This window comes from Hyaena hyaena, unplaced genomic scaffold (genome assembly GCF_003009895.1).
Source record: "Hyaena hyaena isolate Hyena2069 unplaced genomic scaffold, ASM300989v1 scaffold_128, whole genome shotgun sequence".
NCBI lineage: Eukaryota > Metazoa > Chordata > Mammalia > Carnivora > Hyaenidae > Hyaena > Hyaena hyaena.
Genome location: NW_024080760.1, coordinates 1,459,546 through 1,484,904, shown reverse-complemented (window position 1 = coordinate 1,484,904; position 25,359 = coordinate 1,459,546). Strand labels below are relative to the sequence as shown.

Here is a 25,359-nt window from a genome sequence, read left to right as displayed (position 1 = left end):
GGGAAGGAGTAAGAAGTGAAAAGAATAGCATTCCCAGCATCCAGTCCAAGGAATGGCAAACAACTTGGGAAACTAGGGCCTAAAATGATCCTTTCTCACTCTGGGCCTGTCTTCCCCGTGCAAGTTGTGTCCAAGCTGGGTCACGTAGGAAACAGGCTACATCATGATGCGCTGGGAATGAGATTCCACTGAGGCATTAGAAATTTCCGTTAGGCATGACAGTGTCCATTTCTACTACTGGGGCAATGAATGGGTAGAGGAAATCCATGCATGCATTGAACGTAGAGGAATTCAATAGGAAGCTTTGCAAATAGAGAATGAGAGAAAGAGGAAGCAACAAAATAATATGGGTGGTCCCACTAGCGACCCTACCCTGAGAATGAATCTGGCCCGGGGGGTGAACTTATTGGCCCACTGGCACAGAATGGTCCGGGGCCGTATACACGAGGCTATGGGTCACGTACATCATGAGGACACTATGGAATGTCCAACTCACATCCGCTCCCGTGTGAGATACCACTGCCCTGTAACAGTGGAATTCTAGCGACAGTCTGTTTGCATGGGGCCATGACTAAGCATGTTAAGGGATACCCACATCTAGAATGCACAACCATGAAAACTTTTACAAAGAATCTTCCAGGCACACATCACACAGAGTCAAGTGTTTCCATTGCCAGAGACGTAAAATAAACAGAAAACAACTGCATACAATATGGTGGGGGGCCCGCCTATGATTTTTAAAACACACCTTTTGAGAAAGACCAGAAGGATGTCTATCACAGTATTAACTTGGATTTGGGAGGTACTTGTATTGTCTTCTCACTCCCTCTCTATGTAATCAGGAGTGAGAAGACAATGTAAACATTCCAGCTTAACAGAATGCTTGCAAACTTAGAATGCAGAGATTTAATAAAGCAAATACTTCCCTTCTAATGTACTTTGTTGTATAAATCCAGATTTTCCATACATGTCTTGAAAAATAGAATACGAAGGAAATGAAGCAATATCTATATTTGTCTCAGTGACTAATAAGCAAAAATAAAACTTCAGCTGTGATGCCATCCTTTTTAGAAATCAGACGTATAATAAGCCACAGATTTATAGGATGTGGTCTAATAAACCTAAGAAAAGTTTCGTTTCCTCCTCACCAAAATGGTTCACTCCCTGTCTGTGCGACTAGCTTTGCAAAGTTAGCAGGCGTCTTTTTTTTTTCTTTAAATGTGTTAAGTTGAGAGATTAATAAGCACCAGCTATAATAATAATGCGCCCCCAGTACACATGCACTCACACATGCTCCCTCCCTCCCATATCCCAAAATATGAAATAAAAATGGCTCAACACTAGCAAAAAAGGCAGGTGACTCAAAACATCCAAGGGACAGAGTCTGCCATCTTGTTCGTCCCACCAGTGATCAGGAAAAATCTATACAACCCCTGAAAAGAGGAAAGCAGAGAATGAGGGAAGGATTCAGACAAAGAACTTTTTAAAAGGTTGCTTGCGAGCATTTCCGTGAAAACAGGACTAACTTCGCAATTACAGGAAAAACATTCGTTCTTATCTGAATGTACTTATGCCATGGGTCCTGCCCTATTATGGTCACTATTAGACATGTTAATGGCCCCAGTGTAATGACCGTGTGGCGAGCTTTAAAAGGTATGTGAATAGCTAACTAGAAAGAAGTGACTCATGCCTGCCCAGGTGAATATTGATTTTCTTAGTCATAATTACTCAGTTGGTCTACCAGCTTTAATTCCCTGGAGGAGAGGGCCGAAGTGATAGACTCCAGCCGCCTTGCAAGCAAGGAAAGAGAGGGAAGAGATTCTGAAGGTTAAATATGGCTGGGGTAGAAAGTATCCTGAGTGTGGCACTGGTAAATGCCGCAAAGCCACGCGAGGTGACTTCGAATGTCCTGAGTCAAAAGCTTCCTCCCAGCCCCTGCGAAGGGAGAGTGCTGAATAGGACCCGACACATGTTCTTCAGCAAGTGGAAGATGGTGGGTATGGAAGACTCTGACCGTGGACTGCTGCCATGGTCCTCATTTACAGCGGTGTTAAGGTTACGCCCCGTGCCGTATGGTCCTCGGCAGCTGCTATACTTCCCTGTGGCTCGCTTGCAAAACGGGATCACGCGTGCCCCTCTTAGGGGTGTCATCGGGTTCTGAAGACTTAACTGAAAGCTCAGGGCTTACAGGAAGCGCCTGGCCCGTAGGAGGCGCTGTGTTGGATCTCACTCTGGTCAGTATTTCCCAGGATCTTGGTAGTTGCCCCTGGCGAGGCAGATGGGGCAGGTAATGCCACCCCCATTCCCTCTTACAGACACACGGAGTGTGTCACAGAGGGGTGAAGCCCCTTGCCAACAGAGGGGAGGGAACGCTGGACTCAATCCTATGAGAGAGAGGGCGCAAGTGAGCTAGGGCAGAGATAGAGTGGGAGATAGAGAATCCCACAAGGGGCAGAGAGAGAGAGAAAGAGACAGAGACAGAAACAGAACTCACCCAAAGCCAGGCTTAAACTCATGAACCGTGAGATCATGACCTGAGCCGAAGTCAGATGCTTAACCAACTAAGCGGCCCAGGAGTCCCCTGCTTCTAACTCCACTCTGGGGTGGGTTTCTGCTGTGATGACCCAGAGCCACCTCGAGCATGGCCACGCTGGGGTTTTCGGATCGCACCCCAAACTCTGAAGCAGTGAGTCCTGCAAATAATACCTAACTGGCTTCCGTGAAAACATCTACGGCAAAGCATGCCCATCGCACGGACACACACTCTCAGGATGTGATTCCCCCAGAATCCCGAGTGTCTGTACCAGACGCCAGCAGCTCTGGCCAAGCCCCACGCTGTATGCTTCCGCTCACTGGATGCTCACGAGCAGCCCCCATGTGAGTCCCCCTTGGCTGGCAGAGAAACTGAGGCACAGAGCAGCTGGGTAACTTGCCGCAGTTCCCACAGCCCATGAGTGGGGTCTGTGTGTCTGGCCTATTCATGATTTAGAGCTGTAGACCCAATCCTGGAGGCAGGGCATATCGGGGCCTGCCCCAGAAGGTGTTTCTGGGTCCTGAGGGCACAGCTGAGGTATGACCCGTCCCTGGCATCAGAGATCTAACCGGTGCCTGCAGATCTCAACTTATAAGGAAGAAACCGCGTCTTTCTGTTTCATTTTCCTCATACTCAAAATGGGTGCCTGCTTCTCCTTTATCTACCTCATAACTCTGACCAAAGATTAATGAGTTACCATTTGCCAGGCGCTGGTAGAGGAAGAGCAATATGTGCGGTGTGGCTTTGTCATCCAGCTACACTCGTTAAAACCTGGGCCAGGGAGGGGCTGCTGAGAAAAGGCTTCGCTCGGGCCGTGGGCTGTCACGCAGAGGGAGGCCTCCCTGTCCTGTCCCACCCAGACCCAGTAAAGAACACGGGCCTCACGCGTTCAAGGGCCCAGGAAATGGGAGTACAGCCACCATCACAGGCGGACAAGAGGGGGTTTCCAAAGAGACCAGAAACATCTTCAGTTTTACTTACATCTGGCCAAAGCGGGGGCCATCCCGTAGGCAGGTTTCCGCAAGACACCAACACATGGAGTTACTAACCAGATTTAAGACACGCCATAGTGTGCAGAGACACCCTTGGTGTTGGGTCAAGTGAGAAGAAGATACAAAACTATAAAGTACTTCCTAGTCTGTGGAACATTTTTAAAGTTTCAACATAGGGATGACGGGAAAGAAACACACCCAAATATTAAGGGTTTATAAATCGGCAAAAAGACTGTGGGTGGTTATATTTTCTTCTATATGTTTCTCTACCTCTACATGTTCCTTCCTTCTCTATCTCTACCTTTCGTTCCCTTCAAGGGCTGTTTACTACTCCTTACATGAAAACAAGCCTGTAAAAGTAGTTAGTACACTTTTTCTCTCTCTGAAGGCAAGATACACGCACACGTGTTACACATCACTCTACCCCTAGGGCTGTTCTCTGTCCCCGGGGTCCCCAACACGGCACCCAGCACATAGTAGGTATGCTATAAATGTTCTTAGAAGATAGAAGTTTCATTAAGTGGCTCTTTCTCACTTTTCTTTAAAAAAAAAAAAAAACTAGCATTAATACAAAATCATTTGCCATTTAGGTCTAAAGAGTTACTTAAAATTTTTTTATCTGCATTGCCTTTCGCTTTTCTGAGAATGAAAGAATGTTCTACATGGTCTTTATGCTTTGAGACTACTAATTTGAAGAGAACTGTCACTCCCGAGCATGGAGCAATGTGAGGTATTGACATAGTATTGAATTATTTAAAAGAAATTAACAATGCTTCCTGTCCTTGGACAACCACAGCTGCGAGGCAAGCCATTCACAGCTGCCTCGGGAAGGTATCACTGCAGAGGACTGAGCTCTTCCCAGCGTCCTGAATTCTACAAGAAAATCTATAAGTTCTAAATAACTAAGAACAAAGGCAAAGTCGAGGTAATAACTTCTCTTGCCCTGGGAGCTGTGAAACGTCCCAGGAAATTACTTCCTGGGGGTCAAGTCTAACGGGATAACATACTGCTCATCGCGGAAGCTGCCCGTGACAGTGGGCCAGGCAGCCTTTACCGGGAGCCGGCACCTTGGGTTCACGGGTGCACCACCCTCCACCCTCCTTGTAAACTGGCGTTCTTACGGCTGTGGGAAACCTATCAGTGATCAGAACACCCTAGACATCACGGCACCGGACCACGTGACGGCAGCCTGGAGGGAACTCAGGGGCCGTGGCGAATGCGCCCTGCCCTAGCGAGGGGTAAACTTTGGGCAGGTGGTTTTGATTCAGAGCTAGCTCATCTCATACCGTCATTCTGCTCCGAGACCTACCTCCAAACACCAGGGCTCCCCAACCTTTTGTAGGGAGTGGCTCCTTTTCATGTCCCTGAAGACTTGAGTGCTGACAGTGAAGTCTGAGGGGGGGTAGAGGTGCTGACAGTCATGTCCCTGAGTGCAGCAAGGGAGGGGGCGCTGCTGCCAGGAAGAAAGGGGGACAGAGTGAGGCTCGGGAGGGAGGGGACGCGGTTACCCAGGCATTCGCGGCCCCCAGCCTGACCTGCTTCCCTAACCCAAACTTCTGCACAAACTCCAAGCACGGTTCCCAATGCAACCCCAGGACTCTTCCACCTCCCTGCCTTCCGGCTTGAGGCTCCCTCTAGCAACATCTTAAAGACATCCCTTCCCGCTGTCCCCACCTCTGCCCATCCTTCCCCCAGCGGACGCGGCTGCTCCTTGCCCTGAGCCAGCTGGCCAGCAGCTTCACTCTCTCTCTCTCACTCAACTTACCTTACTGAATCTTCTATGAATTTAACCATATGGTGCTGCTGATAGTTCTGCCCTACAAAACTGCAATTACATACGGCCCCACCCAATACCAGAGCTATCTGGGGATCTGTCTAGTCACCTTCTCCTCTGCCGGACTACCATTTCTGGAGAGAGACACCCACACTGACATCCTTGGGCCCCTGGAACAGATCTGACAGCACACAAGTATGTGTGCCCAAGAAGTGGGTGCTGTACTGAATCTCAGCCTGGCTGGCGCCCATCATGAGCATGGTTTCCCTGACTGCCTACTCTGTTAGGGGCTTTAGACAGGAGTGTGCACCCTGTCCCACAACTCCTCACAACCACCCTGTGAGGTAGGTGTCGTCATGCCCATCTTACAGAGGAGGAAACGGACTCAGAGACGTTAAGGAGCATGCCCAAGGTCACACAGCTAGTACATGGCAGAAGGGGAATATGGACCAGGTCTCGGTCGACTCATGGTGCTGCTGTGTAGACTCGTTCGCCTGTCCAGACATTTACCACCTACTCTGTTAACGGGAGAGAGAAATTAGGGGCAGAAAGAGACCCGGGGTCCAAGAAGGGCTATTTCGCAACAAAGAAATGGCATTCTGATTGTCTTTTCAAAAGGAAAATGTCTATGCCCTTTGTATGGATGTGATGACTTCTCTACTCCAGTTTTTAAAAGGGTTTATATGAAGAAAAAAATGCCATCAATAAATTCTTCACCCTTCTTCATCCTGAATAACAGAATTCAGGACTAAGAGCATGAGACAGAACTGAACACAAAACCTAGTATCTTATATTCTGATTTCATCAAATAGCAGCAGAATGAGCATAACAGATGCTAAAGACTGGGAGACAGCAAATCGATGGAAATAAAGGACGAATTCTATAAACAGCCACCGTATTTCCAAAACAATTTACATGGCCACCATATTACCTGGTCCTCCTACAGTAGGGGGCGGGGGGGGGCGGGGGAGCGCCCAGGTGGACTAAAACCATCCCAAAGCCACATGAACTCCCTGAATGGGCAGGGGCCGCATGGCCTGCAAGCTGGCGCTGCTCCAGGGTCCTAGCTGCGTGCGGCTGTCCCTGCCTCGTCTCGGAAAGTTATCACTGCCAGAAGCCCCAAGGTCTGCCCCCCAGAAAGGGCAGCCCGAGCTCCCAGAGGGAGCCCTGGCTGCCCGTGCCCAGAGGTCTCGGGGAAACAGAACGCCCCACTCTGCACTTCCCCACGGCGCTCCTTTGTAAACAGGGACGTGAGTCATCAGGCAAGCAGGAGTCCATTTTCACGATCGGCCCAGCTTTACAACCAAGGTAATCTTATTCTGCCTTGTCACAGTGGTGACTCACCTTACTGTCTCCCACCAGAGGTGACACGGTTTAACCCTCCAACTGATCCTGGAAGGGACCCAGCAATCTGGGGGATGAAATCCCTGTCTGCACGCTCTGTCTTCTAACAACGGCGCTGAGAGCGAAGAGGCAACACCCCCAAGGGCAAGTGCCCCAGAGGAGTCTGGGAAAGAAGTGTATCTAAGGCTACCATAGACCATAGCATCTTTATTGTCTTCTCATGGCCTTCCCTCGGGTCTATACTCCCACAGGGACCTGTGCTTATGAGGACATATTACACAGACACAACACACACACACACACACGCACGCACACACCCCTCCATCTAAAACCTAGATCTGCTGTTCCTAGGAACCTCAAAGCTTAATCTGCAGGTCATTTCAACCAATTCTGGAGGAGCTCCTAGCTTTGAAATGTGTGACATTATCTCTTATTCCTTCCTTATCTTCTGGGCGTACCCAGCTTTTCTTTTTTTCTCGTTTCTTTAAATGTTCATTTCCAATCTTTTGACATGAACTAAAGTCTTCTAAGCCACTTCAAATTTTGGAGGGTAAGAAACCGGCTTCTAAACAAATTCAAATGTACACACAGCTACACAATCGTTTTATGCTGAGAAACAGCTCTAGCCGAATCTCCCCTCAATAAACATATAAGTCATCAACAGATCCTAAGGATTGGAAAGCGGGCGTCCACTGAGTTTTCTGCTCCACATCCATTCATGCTTTCTCTGGTACCAGTACCCTTGACTTACTCAGGAGATACAACCTCAACTCTCAAGCCATGTGGTTTGGGGTGCAGCCCTCAGTCCGGCTGTACTCAGCATATCACATCCCTGTCCAAAACCACTGGCTCAGAATTATGGGGGAAGGTAAGATCCCTCTGGACTTCAACCTGCCATCATGAGGTGACATCAGCCCAGAGCCAAGGAGAGAAATGGTGTCTTGGTAAATGGGACCCTGGATCCAGCCATACCTGATGCATGATACCTATGTCCTTTTTAGTTAGGAGTTTGGGGTCAATACACTTATTTTGCTCAGACCAGTTTGGGTTGGGTTTGGGGAGAGACAGAGAGTGAGCGAGTGAAAGAGGCATCTTGAGGGGCGCCTGGGTGGCTTAGTCGGTTAAGCGTCCGACTTTCGCTTAGGTCATGATCTCGCGGTTCGTGGGTTCGGGCCCCGCATCGGGCTCTCTGCTGACTGCCAGCTCAGAGCCTGGAGCCTATTTCAGAGTCTGTGTCCCCCTCTCTCTCTGACCCTCCCCTGCTCACGCTGTCTCTCTCTCTAAAAAAAAGAAAGAAAGGAAGAAAGGAAGGAAGGAAGGAAGGAAGGAAGGAAGGAAGGAAGGAAGGAAGGAAGGAAGGAAGGAAGAAAGAAAGAAAGAAAGAAAGAAAGAAAGAAAGAAAGAAAGAAAGAGGCATCTTGACTGGAGTAGTCTAGTCACCATAGTCAGACTGGTGACCTCAATAACTGTCCATTCACAAATCAAGGGGTAATGTGGAAAGAACTGGAGACACTTCAGGAAAAGTAAGTGAAGGCCTCGTGAGTTTCATGTTCCTGCTACGATGAGGAGACTGTTCTAAGGCGGTATTTTGGAACAGGCACCCGGCCCTTTTTGAAATAAGAATGAATGTGGCTCGCAGCCTGGGACAGGGAGAGGGGCCCTGAACGACAACACCTACGGGAACTGGCGCTTGGCCCTCCTGCTCCCCTAGTGCCTCCGAGGTCCCGGGCTACGCTGGCCTAAGATGTGGTGTTCAGAAAGCAGGAGCAATGAACATAGAACGGCACCAGATGGGCCTCCCAGCTCTCTCCAGAGGCACCGCCTGTTTGTGACAGAGGATTTCAAAAGACGCGTTGCGTCTGGAGAAGGTGAAGGCATGAAGCTGGGGCATGTTAGGAGAGAAGGCAGGCGGAGCGGGTGGTGGCTTTCATTCCCACTGGTGACTCAGCACCTGATTACACGGTGTGCTGACCAGTTCTGGGCCACGGCCACACGAGTCAAGAATCAAGATGTGTCTCCAAAAAAGTTGTGGCGGTATCTGTGTATTCTACTATTTTGTTTCTTTATGAGCTTATAGGTCCTTCAACAAGTGGTTGGGCAACATTCAAATATTAATGCAGCAGAATGGAACCCAATGAGCTAGAAAGTACAATTTGCTTTGCCAGGAAAAATAAAAAAGAAAGGAGTGTAGAAGGAGCTGAAAAGCATTTAAAAAAACAAAAACCAGAAAAAACATGAAAGCCTCCCGAGATAAAGATTTTGTATGAAATAATGTTATTCAGACCCAATTTGGCCAAGAGCTGCTTTTGGCTGTTGGGACAATTGTGAGCCCACCGCTTAGAACGAAGAAGACAGAAGTTTTAAATTCTGTCTCTGAAAAGTTTGATGTAGTCGTTAATTTTATGTGTCGACCTGACTGTGCCACACGGTGCCCAGATACTTGCTCAAACGTTATTCTGAGTGTTTCTGGGTTTCAGGACAAGTTCCACGTGAAAACTGACAGACTAAATAAAACGGATGCTCTCTGTAATGATGTGGGTGGGCCTCATCCAATCAGTTGAAGGCCTGCGTAACAAAAGGCTGATTCTCCCCGCTAAAGGAGGAGGAAGGAACTCCTCCTTCTAGTTTGGCTGCCTTCAAATGGAGCATCAGGTTTTCTATGCCGTCAGACTCACACTGCAACCTTAGCTCTTCTGGAGTCTCAAGCCTGCCAGCCTCTGGACATGAACGACAGCATCTGCTCTCTTGGTGCCCAGGCCTTCAAAAGCAGACTGCACTCCATCATAAGCTCCCCATGTCTCCAGCTTCCCAACTACAGATTTTGGGACTTGCCTGTCTTCATAATCACGTCGGCCTTACAATTAACCTCCTTACACACACGCACACACCTATCAGTTCTGTTTCACCCTACTATATCTGGGTTGTATTTTTTTTTTTCTGTGCTTTCTCTCCCAAGCAAGAGCAAAAGGATTATTTGTGGGTCTCTAAAAGAAACCAGAAGTGTGAAATGAAATCGGTCTTAGAAATCATGTAATCAAATTCTTTTATGATTTTATTTTAAATGTCTACGTCTAGACATAAAAGGACCAGGCCAGGACTACACAGAAAAGAACAAAGCAAACCCCAGACTTTAAGAACTGGGAGTTCAGGGTTCTATGTAGACCATGGAAGAATTGTATTTTTGTAACTGCAGCATCTTTGGAGGAATAAGAAATCCGCTTGAGAGAAAAGCACTGGCAAGAGCCATTCCATTAAAGAAGCAAACTGGCAAAATGACATTTTTTTTTAATTGTGAAGAAGGTAAAATCCTCATCTCTCTTCATCACGGATTCACATAATAACATATGCATACAAACAAGGACACCAGAAAATAAGGACACCTTCTATCCAACCGTCCAACCAGATAAAGCAAAGCCAACGTACACATTCGTGACCTTGGAAAGAGAGTTCAGGTCTGCACAGGTCACGCTGTTCTAGCGTTAAACTCCATCAATAATTCTCACCTCTTGAAGGTGAGGTAACTTTGGTGGGAACTAATTACGTTTGAAATATATTGTCAAACAACCTAACACAGATGCAGAGAAAACTGTAATCAGAGCCACAAACAAGCCACCATTTTTGTCATTCAAGGTAAAGCCAGACCATGACACGATCGCTGACGTGGCAGGTGGAAAGTAACATCTTTTGTTCATGATTATGTTTCAAAACTGTGAGCGTATGTGAGTAACAAAGTGTGAGCGTCTACGCCAGGTGCACATGTGTGGGCACATGTGCATATACTTGCATGCATGCAGAGGGAGGCAGGTGTCATCGAATATGGAAGACAACGGCCTACAGTCAGGAATGGCTAGTGGCCTGTCACGGACTGAGACTCTTCCGGTGCCGTTGTAAGTGTCTCTGAGCCACCCTGCTCGGAGCTGGCATGGGGTAAATCATGATCACTATCCCTACATTCAAGGGATGGAGAAATGAAGTCAGCCTTGACCCTCAGGGACCACACTGTAGTGAGAAAGACCATGATCCAACTGAAAAGCAAAATAGGACGGACACCGAAGAAATCAATGCCAGGTGCATCCCTACCCTCAGCTTTTTACGGAGCACGGATCACCTCTTCTCCACCCCAGCACAGAAAGACGCAGGGCCTCGGAGTCACTGCCATCCCCCGCTAGCTAGCCGTGTGCCCTGCGTTTCTGAGGCTCGGTTTGTCACGTCACTTGAGGGTGCCTTCTAAGGACCCTGCCTGCCACCAACATATGCTCCCATTCTACAGGGCTCGCAGAACACAGGAGGGAAACGCATGAGGTCCTCAAAGGGCTCTAAGTACAAATCCATTGTGCCTGAATTTCTGGACATGGCCATTATATAACAAGAGGGGACAGTTACTTTAGAAAGTTATATCTATCCAAGGAGAAAAGGCAACACGTGGACAATAAAGCTGTCTTTACGAGATAAAAGCTTCACATGGCCCAGAAAAATATTCTAGGGATATGGTATCACGAATGGGGATTTGAAGCATCATTTCAAAAGATGCTTATTGGTTAAAAGAAAATTTTGCCAACCTGTTTTGGTTCCTGGGAGGAAAAAAATACTTGGAAATAATAAACATTGAGAAGCTGGAAATAAAACATATATATGTTTTTTCATTACAGTATCATAAGCAATAAAGGGAAAGTGAGTATAAAATAGTTCATTAAACTGCTTTGGATTCTGTGTCTCCCTCTCTCTCTGCACCTTCCCTACTTTCTCTCTCTCTCTCTCAAAATGAATAAACCTTAAAAAAATAAAAGTTTATTAAAGAGTTCAGGATAAAGTAAAAATAACTTACTTAGGTAATTTTGAATAAAGGAGATACTTTTATTTTTCAGCTGGTATTAACACCAAAAGAGTTTGTTTTAGGTGAAGGCCAAGGCTTTCCTGGGACATAAGGTAGTAATTTCAAATGGCTAACCTTAATATTGGTAAATTAGCCATGGGACGTAAAAAAAATGAAGTTCTAACAAACATTGCTGGAACGCTCAGTGAAGTCCTTTCCGAGGCCACCCCATTCCCTGGAAAGCCAGACGCTAGCAGGGTGCCAGTACGTCGCTCCCATCTGCTTCCGCAGACAATGAGGTTCCGCGGTGACCCCAGCACACGGAAAGTGAGGCTTCTCCCTGCAATCAGCCCCCACATCCATTATCCGCATAGGGATCTGAGAGTCCCTGGCCCTAAACATGTCATCTCTCCGGACAAACAAAATGCCAGGGGGCTCAAGAAAAAACCATGCTCAGCAATTAACTTTGAAAGAACAGGAGTTGATCACAAGGGTAGACGTAAAACCTCAGCCCAGCTGCCTTACCCAACAACGACTGCTAGGGAGGAGCGAGAGGCAGAAGCTCACGTCCAAGAACCACAGGCTGCAGGAAGCTGTGTGAATCCAGCTAATGGAAGATATCTAATATTGTGCCTTTAATGAGATTCCTGCTACAGGGAGGCTCCTTGTCCCAGATCAGCCTTCGGGAAGGAATGCGGGTCCATATCATGCCACCTTGTACCCTGAGCAGCACCACGTGGGCTCCAGGATGCCGGGGAAGGGCTGACTAGCACCTGTGCTGTCTACCAGCCAATCCTCTCCTTAAAAACCAACACAGCTCATGGGAGCACCTGGGTGGCTCCGTGGGTTAAGAGTCCGACTTGGGCGCAGGTCACGATCTCGTAGGTCATGAGTTCGAGTCCCGCGTCGGGCTCTGGGCTAACAGTTGGAGCCTGAAGTCTGCTTCAGATTCTGTCTCCCTCTCTCTGCCCCTCCCTAGCTTGTGCAGTCTCTCTCTCCTTCTCTCTCTCTCTCTAAAATATAAAAAACCAATACAGCCCCTAGGAAAGCAGTGTTGATAAACAGCACGCCCCTCCCCTATCGATGGAGACCAAATGTTTTAAAATGCAAATAACAGGTTTCTGGAACAGCCCTGGAATCTCTCCTGGAAATGTTTCATAATTCACATCTTGTTAGCCACAGGAGCCCCAATTACATTTCCTCTTTTCTCATTTCCACTAGCCAATTATTAGCATTAGATACCATACTATTTTCTGCTAATATGTTTCCTGACAACATCAAACTCCGGAGGGTCTTCTTGGTGCAGTAACTGAGCAAGTGTGCAAATGAGGGCGGATTTATGAGAAAATGTTATTTAATCCTTCTCGGTGTTTATGAAAGCAAACTATTTCCATTGAAATGCATGATACTAACTGTACAAAAATTTATTAAACTGACATAGTTTCGGGGGGGGGATTCTCCCCAAATATTATGAGAGGAGGGATCACACTGGAAGGATATAAAGATATAAATATTCAAAAGCAGCGGATTCCTGCGGGCAGGACCGATCCAGACACCGTCTCATTCAGAATGGGAAAAGGCGCACGACAGCTTGGGTTGAGGCTCGCGAGCTCCATTCGCTAACATCCCTGGTTCCAAAATGACACCGGCTCCTTTCTGTCAGCCCCAGAGAGAATCACACTCTTGTCAGTCAGGTAATTTGAGTGGCCTCCACGGCGGTCACTGGGCACATGCCCAGGACAGCCACAATGGGTCTAAGGGCCATGGTGACGCGGCAAGAGGCAGAACTGCTTTTCTCACAGTGGACCTCGCCTGGTCACCTGCTCTGTGAGTCCACGTCAGGGTAGAGAGAAGCCTGAGAGGGGCGCCTGGCGGACTCAGTTGGTTAAGCGTCCGACTTCGGCTCAGGTCATGATCTCGTGGTTCGTGAGTTCGAGCCCCGCGTTGGGCTCTCTGCTGTCAGCACAGAGTCTGCTTCAGATCCTGTCTTCCTCCCTCTGCTCCTCCCCCTCCTCCTCCCTCTTTCTCAAAAAAAAAAAAAAGAGAGAGAGAGAGAGAGAAAACCTTGAGAGGAAAACAAACCCCTGTGTGTGTGTGTGTGTGTGTGTGTGTGTGTGTGTGTGTAAGGCAACAGAGACAGCACACACGTGGCCTGGAGGAGTCAAACCATCTTATTCCTGTTTCTTCCCACCACTAAGTGGATGGACCCACCTACAGTATAACAACCACAGGGTCTCACTCAGATGGACCTGGAACACCACCTAATTTTCAGGGTTCTCTCAAAGACCATTAAGGGGTTCCCTGCTTCTTAAAGTGAAACTCAGCTTCCGACGTCTAACATGTGCAGGCAATAAAGAAAACCAAAAAATCACATTCACCTTGAAAAGTTTCTCCTCAGAGTACGTGCGGGACATCAGTGCCAAAACCAGTCGTGGAGGCCAGCGATCAGAAGTGATTATGAGGCAGCTGCCCCAGGCTGGGTTCTACCCTGAGCAGAGAAACTCTGCCCTCGGCCCCACCAAACCACGGCATGCACGGCAGCCAGTGTGGCAAATCTGGACAAAGTGTATTTTCCTATCTCCAGCGTGCAAACATACCTGGGCCTCTAAATATTTACACCAGGTAAGACCGACAACCCAAACATTAACAAGCAAGCAAACTGCATACAAGACAGACTCCCCAGGCTGGAAATAGCCTCAGCTGATCACAATCTTTTGGATGCTATTTGAGTGATTAGCACCAGAGGAGAAAATGAAGACAAAAGAGATAGTACTATCAGGGACGCGCTGGAGATAATGTCTTAATACTTAGCCAACCCACAGAAGAGGCCACCAGCAATAGTTTACTACTTTGACAGACAAAAAGCCTTGAGCTTCAGGGAGACCATGAACTGTACACGGTCATATTTACCCAATATTTGGTTCCAGGTAGACTCTGTAGAGGTTAGTATTTTGCTCAAATGTGAATTTCCATAGACTTGGAAATCTTTGTCCTGTAACAGTATGTATCATAAAAGCATTAAAAACCAAAACAAAACAAAAAACCAAAACAAAAAACGGGGATAATTTTGTAAATTAAAGCAAATATCGTCTAGCCTGTATTTTTAAAATTCTGAAGTTTACCATCAGCTGATGAACAGATCAACACAATGTGACCTATCTGCAGAACAGAATATTGATTATAAAAAAGCAATGAAATACTGACAGATGCTCCAACGTAGATGAATCTTGAAAACATGCAAAGTGAAAGAAGCCAGTCACAGAGGACGACATACTGTATAATCCCGTACATACGCATTGCCAAGAACAGGCAAATCCATGAAGATGGAGAGTAGATGGGGGGATGGTAGATGCACTGGGGGAAATGGGAATGATATTCTCAGGTATGGAGTTTCTGGGGCGCCTGATGGGCTCAGTGGGTTGAGCATCTGACTTTGGCTCAGGTCATGATCTCACGGTTTATGAGTTCGAGCCCCGTGTCAGGCTCGGTGCTTACAGCTCAGAGCCTGGAGCCTGCTTCGGATTCTATCTCTTCTCTCTCTCTCTCCCCCTCCCCTACTCACACTCTGTCTCTCTGTCTCTGTCTCTGTCTCTGTCTCTCTCTCTGTCTCTCTCTCTCTCTCAAAAATAAATAAAAATCAAACAAAAACATTTTTTTAAATAGGTATGAAGTTTCTTTTGGGGGTGATGAAAATGTCCTAAAATTAACTGTGGTGAACGTTGCAAAACTGTGTAAATACACCAAAACCCCTCAAATTGTACACTTTCAATGGTGGACTATATAGTATGTGAATAAACTTATTTTTAAAGAATTCTGATCTTTCTATTGGCATAATTGCCACGATCTTATCTCTAACTGCTTTTTATTTGAATTCTGAGCACACTTCGTTTGAGACCAATACACAACTCTGGGGAAAAGGCAGGATAAGAATTATTATTCCCATTCTACAGGAAGCAGAAGTCCAGAGAGCTTTTATTTTCTTTCCACTGGCTGGCTAGGTTTCCACAGGGCACAGGGAGGAGTGTAAATGAGGGAGGGAAAGGGTGGGGTCCTAGGCGTATCAGCCCCCAAATCAGGGAGGGATCAATAGCCAGCTCTTGCCGGATGTCTAGAAATTTATTATGGTTGCGTCATACATACATGCTATTAAACAAAAGGCATTTGAAAATGGCACCTGGATTACTGGAATGCAATTTTCTCAACAGCATGAAATTCAGGTGAAACAATTTAGCTCAAAAAGCAGGGGAGGGGGGAAGAGTCGTTTCTTGAGTTGATATCCGGTAGGGTGAAAATACACCCAATTAGATGTGGCCATATAATTTTCACATCAAACATCCTGTGCTCCCGAAGGCAACTAATGGCACATACAGCTTGCTGTGGATTTTCCCAAGTTTTCAAGAGCAGTGACAGCCCTCTTCAACAAAGCCGTTTAACGTAACAGAAGGTTAAAGTGGGAACCACAAACACTTGCTTTTCTTAATTTACACCTTTCATTTACTTCCCCAGAAATGTCATGGAGGAGCCACGAAAAATTTATGATGTACTGTCAATAGAAGGTTCCTTTTAAGAACAGGATTTAGAAAGCAGACTGAATTCTAGAACGTAATCTGGAGCTACACCTTTAAAAACTAACAAACAAACAAAAACTTTTAGGTATTCTAGGAGGAGCAAGATGATTTGTTTTGGGTCTCTCACTTGAGAAAAACAAAAGAGGATTATATGAGCGGAAGACTAGGGTTTGGAAGGTTTCAAGAATGCAAATGTACTGCCTTCCTTCCCGTGCTCTCTTCTGCTAACCAGGCAGATCTAAATAAACCCACTGCTGGGTCGCAGCAAACAAACCATGGCTCAAGGGACTATTCTCTGTGTCGCAGACCTTTTTGAAGCCTGAGAAGCTACTAGTTTTTAGCTCATGTTCATAGAGTTCTAATGTTTATTGCTTTTTTTAAGAGTACTCTAATAAACCACCAAGATATTTTAAGTACATAAAGCAACTGGCAAAAAAACAAAAACAAAAACAAACCCACACACACAGAAAAAAAACAAAAACCAGAACTTAAAATGTATACCTGCAAATTGGTATGTCACTTATTTCAAAATATTCTTTCCCATACCTGAGCCTGTGCTTTAGTTTCAGGAGGGAGGCTGCTCAATAAACACTTAGGTTAGAGCAGGATTTCTCAACCTCAGCGCTGCTGACATTTGATCGTCCTTTGTGGTGGGGGCTGCCCTGGCAGCATCTCTACTACCCACTAGATGACAGTAGCATCCCCTTCCCAGCTGTGACAACCAAAAACGCATCCAGACATTGTCAAAGGTCTCCTGAGGAGCAAAATCACCCCAGCTGAGAACCAATGAGCTACAGGTAACTGGCCTGAAAATATTCCTCTGGCATGAACTGACGCAGAGGCTCTCGCCTGAAAAGGTACCCAGATCACCGTAGCAGGAACAGCAGAATCATCCAACCCTAATCCAAATCCTCAAACAGCGATCAGGAAATGCAGCAAAACATGGTGATGCAAATGTCCCCATGTGCCCCTCCGTGACTAGTGTGTTGCCTTCAGCTACGTCCAAGATCCTCGGGAACCATACAATGATTTTAACACTGTCCCTAACACTGTCATTTATAAACGTATGAAGTGACAGTACTAGGAAGATCAGTATGCGCCCCAAGGTGGAAGGAAGGGGTTCCAGCTGTGTTTAGATCTCTTTAAAATCACAGAGCTTTAGTAATCTGCTGATCTATAATAAATAAGCCAGTCCCTCAAGAAAACTCAAACGAATCCCTTTCCAGAGTGTGAGGAGTCTGTTGGTAGCCAGCTGGCAAAACAGTGACATTTTTACCTCTCATCTCCTTAATGAAAGAATCCAAACTATAAAATAAAAAATTGAAGCCCAACTCTAATTTATAAATCTAGAATGTTCTCCATGAAGTGAGTCCAAGGTCACATTTTGTGCTCCAGGAAGAGAGAGGCGCTAGCATCAACACCCTCGCTGACCTTTGAGGGATTAGTCAAAATGACCACCCTCTTAAATGCCACGGGTAAGTGCTCCCCTGCTGACCAGCCGCAGCCAGCTCACCAGCGATGGGACACGGGGCTCAAGAGCAGCACTGGATGCAGGGGTCCGAGCCCCCGGAGCCTCTGGTCCAGAGCACAGAAATGCTACAGTGCATCCTCATTCCTGGGGTGTGGCTTGTTTTCTGGATGCCGTGCCAGCAGCTCCCGCCCCGAGTCGTCCAGGCCAGTGGGATGGGCGGCAGTCTGGCTCAGTGACTCATGCCCAGGGCCGACAGGTTGGGAGGCTTCTGAGAATGGAAACGGGAGCCGGAAGCAGCTCCGCTGGGAAGAGCTGAGAACATCTTGTGACCGTTGAAACCCAAACATTTTCGTGATCACATCAAAACCTAGGCTTTCAGGGTTGACAGTAAGCACAATGATAACTCGACGGTTTCTCCTCTACAGGCCCCAAGAGGTAGGTGAGGGAGCCTGGGAACTCGGCTTGCTGTCAGAGCTCTAGGCTGGAAAGACGCCTGCTTCAAGGACACAGAGACACCACCCCCGCCCCCGCCAGGTGACAGGGTAGGACCATAGGCTGCCTTGCACTTCCATCTGCACCCAGGCCACCTGGCTCTGCCCTATGGCCACACGGCTGGGCACCAGCATCCTAGGGGCTACGCCCACCTCTGGGGACATCAACAGTGTAGTCACTCTGGCTCAGAGGCTATGTTCTTCGCTCAGCACTTAGCGCCTGAATTTGTTAAGGCACCTCAAGAACTCTGGTCTCTGCCTTTTTCCCCTAAGACACCAGGAAAGGTCTTGGACCCAGCGCCAACCCCCACATCACCACCACGACGTATACAGCGAGGCACACTGTCTGTTCTCTTTCCACCCAAAAGGTAGGCAGAAAACAGCAGATGGCTAGAGGTCAAGGCAAGAACCAAGCTCCGAGCGCTCACCAAGTCACCCGCTATGAAATAAAAACTTCTCCTATTCCGCTGCCAGCTTTCCAAGCAGGAACAACATTTGTCTTGGTTCCTTTTATTTAACTGGTTTATAAGCAAGCGAGCGATTTGAAAAGCGCTTTGCCCATCCGTTAACAGCCATTTGTCTGCACGGTCATTCTCCCCGGGGAGCGGTGCTGAGGGAGGGGCACACAGCTGCCTTCAGTGACCACCCAGCCCCAGGCCAGCCCCCCGACGACCACAGGAACCCACTCATTTGGGAAGAGGGGACAGTCCTGGTGCAACCGGCCTCATACAGTTCACAGCATCTGTATGTGGACCAACCTCAGCAGGACAGGCAGCTGGCTCAGTGGCTGTCAGCTCACACGCCAACCAGCACCGCTGTCTCGGGCTCGGCTTGGGTTGCAGTTCAGGCACCAGCAAGGTTTGATCCGGTGCCAGTCTCAACACTGATAACACTCCTTACGGCCGCTGCACCCGGAACAGAGAAGGTGAAAGCCTCCGCCATCCACAGGGTGAACCAGGGGAGAACATCAGGGCAGGGGTGAGGACAGACAAGGGAAAATGAGAGGTTTCTGAAACTCCCCTGAAGTCCTTCGGCACCGAGGGGCTGGGGACCACATCTCCACATCTGCTCTAACATCACAAAACCTCACAAAAGTCAGACCCTCCAGCTTCTCCTGCCCAGCACACCTTCAAAGCAGGTCTTGACCCTGGAGGTGAATGCTAGGGAGCCTCATTCCCAACCCGCCTCGGGCAGCAGGGAGCCCTCTCCCTCCTGACACTGGAGCCACCAGGTATTAAAAGGAAGGAGCGTGTTCCATGCAAGACCCACATCTAACCCACTAAGCGTTCCGATACTAATTCCAGCATCCTCGTAGTCAACCGTTCGCCTGGGTGTTCCTACCGTCTGGCCTCTTGTGGCATACAGGGTCACGAGACAGCGTGGCAGGAGGCAAAGGTCGTGAAATTCAAGTAGACCAGGGCGCCAAGAAGATTGCGTGGCCAAGCTTGCATCAATAGCTTCCCCACTTCTCTAAGTGAAAGGCGCAATCACAAAAGACCCCACATCATAGGATTCCATTCACATGAAATGCTGAGAACAGGCAATTCCATAGACATGGGAGAATCCAGGAGGGGCTGTCTAGGCCTGGAAGGAACTGGGGGAAATGGACATGGAGGGCCGGCGCGGGGGCGGGGGTGATGATGCACAACTCTGGATATAGGACAACCATGGACACTTTAATGGGTGAATTGTATGGTCCATGAATTATATCTCAATAAGACTACTATAAAAATAAGTTTCCTCACTTAAGCCAAAGCAAACAAGGGCTTCCATCTTTCCCTGATTGAGAGATGCCTTTAAAGAACTGTTGGGGTGGGGGATGCCTGGGTGGCTCAGTCTTGACTTCAGCTCAGGTCATAGTCTCACAGTTTGTGAGTTTGAGCCCTGCACTGGGCTCTGTGCTGACAGCGTAGAGCCTGTTTGGGATTCTCTCTCTCCCTCTCTCTCTGCTCTTCCCCTAGGCTCTCTCTCAAAATTAAATACATAAACACTTAAGAAACTAAATAAAAATAATGTGCCACCGTGGGGACTACAAGTAAAGACAATCTGGAAGGTCCTTAGAATGTAACCTGGGTAAATTAGGGACGTGCTAGAGACTAGGGTGCCTCATGTGGGGGCAATGGTATCTACTCTATAATGTCATGAGGATTCCATTTAAAGAGGCCTGTAAAGGGGCACCTGGGTGGCTTAGTCGGTTAAGCGTCCGACTTTCGCTTAGGTCATGATCTCGCGGTTTGTGGGTTCGAGCCCCGCATCGGGCTCTGTGCTGACTACCAGCTCGGATCCTGGAGCCTGTTTCAGTCTGTGACTCCCTCTCTCTCTGACCCTCCCCTGCTCACGCTGTCTCTCTCTCTCTCTCTCTCCTAGAAAGAAATTTAAAACACCACAAAAAACATTTAGGGGAAAAAAAAAAAAAGAGGCCTGTAAAGAGCTTAGCACAGGGGACACGGTAGGCGCTGGAGAGAATGCACGTCTTTCTAAGAAAGGCCCGCTTCCACTGAGAAGAAAGGGCAGCGACCTTCACCCGAACCCTGTTGCTCTTTCCAGTATTCTTTCCTCACTTTCAATATAAGACTCTGTCCAACTTAAAAAATAATAATTTGGAAACTAATTTGACAATAAACTATTAAAAAAAAAAAAAAGCTACAACTGAAAAAAAAAAAATCATAATAAAAGCCCAAGGTTTGGGAACTCTATGAAAGCTGTACCTGCAGTGGCAGGTCCTAAAACTATACGATACAAGGATTCCTGGAGGGCTGTCCTCTCAGAAGACCTTGCCCTAGTCGGCAGATGGGCCACAGCAAACAGCCCGGGGGTGACGCCCACAATTATACTGGATTCTAGAAAAGAAGGTGTTATAACCACCTTAGCTCAAACAGTTTAGCACTTACGGTCTCCTTAACAAGGGAAGGGAGAAAATTAACAAGAACATCTAGTAAATACCAAAGAGCAGAAAACTTCACACCACTCATTGAGGGCAAACTTCAACTGCTAATTAATAACATTTTTAAAAAGTGACTGACTCCTGCAAATTCCCCCAGAGACCTCTCTAACACCAGTCAGTCATCTGATCTAACAGGAGCTGCCATCTTCTTACATGACCGCCTTCCTCTTTTGGCCTCGTTGACTGATCCAGAAATAGCACCAGACCCAAGCCAGAATCTTGCCCCAGAACTTTTTCTCAGTAAATCTGGGGCAGGAGTGCCATCAACCTTCAGCTGAAGGCAAAAGCCCATGATGCTTCCCTTCCTCTGGACCTTCCCAACTAAAAGCTGCAATAGAAAAAAAAGAAGACAAGGAGAGAGAAGGGACACACTCACAAGTGTCCAATTACTCCATTACGGGAGGGGCTTTTTTTAGGTTTTAAAGCAAAGGGGACAGGATTCCAGAGTAAGTTTTCTACAACACATAGGTAATAACGAATGGGGCCAAAACCGTTGGCCTGCCTATCTGGCTCCGAAGTCTTGGTTGGTCCGTTCTCGTACAGCATTCCGAGCTACTGCCCCTGCTCAAATGTTCTGCCCTGAATGAGTTCCCAGAGCATTCACTGAGGCCCTTCGACATTTCACAAGGTTGCTCCAAAATATGCACGTGCACATTCAAACAAGTCAGCTGCAAACACAGACGGTGCCTTCTCCCACATAAGCACCAACATGATTAAATGTGGACTCCTGGAGCCTTGTGTCTTCATGTGTGACCACACGCATGTGGGCACAGCCCCCACCACCCACCTGGCCACCACAGTTCCATCATAGAGATAACAGAACACAGGGCTTCTACACCGCAGATGTTAAAAGACAAGGAAGACACCACACCTACACCATCTCTGAAGAATTTATGTTCAGAACCCGGCGCTGGAAACTTGCAGATGGACCTCGCCACTGAAAGCATCAAACGTTGCCTCAGCTAGTATTCTCCACAGCGGGTGTCATAAGGAATCTCAACCAGGTTGACTTATCAGCCCAGGCAGATCTCAATGGTAACAAGCAGATGTGAGAATGGGTAAAGGAGATGCCCTTGGTGAACACACTAAGCCCTAACTGTATACACAGTCTCTCGATAAGCACAAGATGGTACCAGTCTACTTATTAGGCAAGTCCATCTGTGAATAATGGGAGTGTTCACAGTTGTCTGGACTGCCCCAGCACATCCTCCCGGAAGGCTCCTCTGACTCAGGCAAGCAGAAAGAAACAGACCTCTGTTACAGACACGCATCCCCCTCTGAGCTAGACACGCTGTTGGTAGTGCCTACCACACCCATCGCCCACTTCTAAGGGGGTCTACCCCAGCCTGGGCTGCACACTCCACCCCACGTGACAGCCCCTCCCTGCTAACTGGACCAGAGGTGGCATCGTACCCAAGGACAGCCCGCCAAGGCTGGACAGTGGTCAGTGATGTCAACGGGCACGGACACGCCATCCAAACAAGGGTGAACGGGGCCAAACCCTTATTCTTGGTTTTTTGGATTTTTCTTGTTTTCTGTTTTTCCTTTGTGTATGTGTTGTTGTTGTTGTTGTTTTTTAATTGCTAACTCAGAAAGAACTGGAAGCCAAAGGCAAAGGGATAAAAAGAAGGAATCTGCGAGGTGAATTGGCCAAGGTGGAAGCAAGGGTGGAGTTCTAGGCACAGTGGGGCTGGCCCACAGGCAGAGAGGGCCAGAGCAGGCACACAAAGACGAGAAGAGAGGCAGTGAAGGCCTGAGTGTCACGCAACTCTACTGCTGAGATGCTGCAAACAGCCAGGGGTCCAGAAGACACCCCATTTCCAGGCCTTCCAGAGCCCACTTGCAGCAACACCTTTTCGCTGTGAATCCTGTCTGTATCTTCGCAAGGACAGGATGCCGAGGCAGAGTCTCTCTTTCTGGATTCCATGGTAGTCTTATAATAAAACTCCACGTGACTCACAGTAACCCAATGGCATCCCCGTACTCCCCAGGGCCCATGTCCCACTGCTCTTCCCGACATCCGGGACCACTCACAAGGGCTTCTGGGTAAGCACCATTCAGGCGAGCCAATGTCTGGCTAAATAAATAAGTCTCCGTCAACTGTGAACAGTGAGCAAGAGCACACAAAACCTTTTTGTACAAAAAAATCACTGCATTTTACTCAGTCAGAGCATTATATCCAAAATGGGAAGTTGGTGTAAGCCTCATCAGCCTTTTTCTTTTCTTTTTTTTTTTTTAAGGAGAGTTAAATCTAGACTGTTTTCACATGTGATAAATGGTCTCCCAGGACTGTACCCTCTCAGTAGGCTTAATAAGGCACTTAAGATTTAAAAAAAATAATAACTTTCTGAAAGGGACTTCAGAGTTTAACTGAAGTCCATAAAGTTATATTAAATGTCATGGAGGAAGACTTGTACCCAGTTAAAGAGGTTTTTAAAGGGTACCCAGAGATTAAAAAGAGAAAAACAATTAGGAAAAATCCCAGTTCTCAAAGATTATGAGGCTCTGTCTATTTTATTTTCCACTTTCTGGTCACAGCAGAGGACACAGATCATTGGATGTCTAAGTTTCCAGGCTATAATGGACCAAGAAAAATCATACATAACCGCTATTGTTTCCTTTTAACCCATGAGGTTAAACATGTGGAGACCTGGCCACGATCACCCGGCCAGTTTCTGGCAAGACTAACGCGAAGACCAGGCTCACTGGGTCTGAGCCCAAGGAACCGTTCCTTTTTGCCCTGGAATTTAACTTTCAACACATTGAAACTTTCTGTGAAATCTAAACATAATTACATCAAAAACCTAGCACTACTTCTTATGAAATCTAACAGAAAAATATACTGCTCCTCAGAAGCAGTGCTTCTCTCCACAAGAGAGCCTTGGCAACAGAGAAAAATTACAACGGAGCATTTCTGGGGAGGAAAAGAGGTACAAAGAAGTTTGTGGATAATAAAATCACTTCCAACCCAAACTGACCCACATTTCAAAGTCCAGATCCAATTAATCCGACATTAGTCAATTCTGTGCTGCAGCCCAAGCATTTAGAAATTTACTTTGGGCTGAGTACTACCAGAAAATTCCTCTGCCAGTGGTCTGCAGTTCATTTCTTTGTATGACAACCTCAATGCCCAGAACTTCAGTCCTTCTGGAGCCCAACCTACAGGCTCTTAACTGGTGGATTTAGTTCAAGGTCCTCAAAGTATATATCATTGTCCAATTCACATAATATGTTAATAACCACGGGCTATTATGTTGATTTATTCAAAACCGCTCACAGCAGAAATGCATATTCTTTGGGCCGTTCTTCCACTGTACGTTCAAATGCATCACACTTACAGTAAGGTTAATGCGTGGTGCCCATTCTTCCCAATAGAATACAAAAGAACGGCAGTACATTAAATGCTCAAATATCGTCTTCTGATGAGCCTCTGTATTCATTGTTCCCATTCATGCCGCAGCCCGACTCCTTCCATAGGAGAGATGGGCTACAGAGAACAGAGAGGCTGGTATGTGGATAGGCTTTCGATGGCGTGTTTACGGAGAAGCCAGCTTTGCATAGCAGCCCAGCCTCGTCACCTATCAGTACGGCCAGCAACCCCCTTTAATGGTCAAAAAGGATGTGAGAACTTAGGACTATAGAATCTTCATTAACAGAATCCTGCAAATTTGGTCTGCATGATCTTCTAAGTGATGATATCTGGCCTGGTCATGTCCAATGGCACTCTGGTTTGCCTTCACTCTTTCCATGCAGCTGAAGAATCCTGTGCCCTTATGGGATCAAAAGTGGGTTTGGAAGCTTCTTACGTAGCATCCTTTTGAAATACAGAGCTCCGGAACAGCAGAGCTTTTACTCAAATTATATACTCACCCAGACACAGCTCCTCCCTTCTGAGACGCACATTATTTCTATGTTTTACTTCTGAAATTTAGATGCATATAACAGGTAGATAAATTTAACACAGCAGTGTTTCTTTCTTCCCTGAAAATTTCTTATTAGATTAAAGGCAGATCTTTCAGCTGATGATATATTAGAATTTAGAAAACATGGTACTTGCAAACAGCAATACTCATGCCCTTGACACCTGTGTTTCTCTGACAGCTTCTTGCCATTACGCACTGACACAAACCCAATACTAAGAATTATCATAGCCTTACAGTGATGAAAATGACTTACCATCAGCAAAGCATTCCAAGTATCAATAGCAACATCGTGTTTGAAAAGCGTTTCCTTATCGGACCACCTGACCCTTACAATATCTCTCACTCCCGACTACAACCCCTGAGGGAGATAGTTACTATTTTCCTCACTTTACTGTAAGGAAACTGGGAGATGAGTAACTTCCTAAGAATACCGCAGAGAGGCACCTGGCTAGTCTGAGAGAAAGCCAGTGTCTTCCCATCTCCAAAGCCAGTGCTCTTAGCCACTA

General features: G+C 47.1%; 1 protein-coding gene across 27 annotated transcripts in view; it reads right to left on the bottom strand.

Annotated features, from left to right (window-relative positions):
• TCF7L2 (transcription factor 7 like 2) overlaps window positions 1–25,359 on the bottom strand; it is a 198,775-nt gene that overhangs the window by 69,311 nt on the left and 104,105 nt on the right. For 9 of the 27 annotated variants that reach the window (XM_039237592.1, XM_039237585.1, XM_039237590.1 and 6 more), the window contains one exon: window positions 4,835–4,978. The exons of 16 other annotated variants lie outside the window; for them this stretch is intronic. In XM_039237592.1, coding sequence (XP_039093523.1) covers window positions 4,835–4,978 — 144 coding nt within the window. The remainder of the gene's footprint in view (window positions 1–4,834; window positions 4,979–25,359) is intronic. 2 more of the 27 variants (XM_039237586.1, XM_039237606.1) reach the window with 1 other exon arrangement.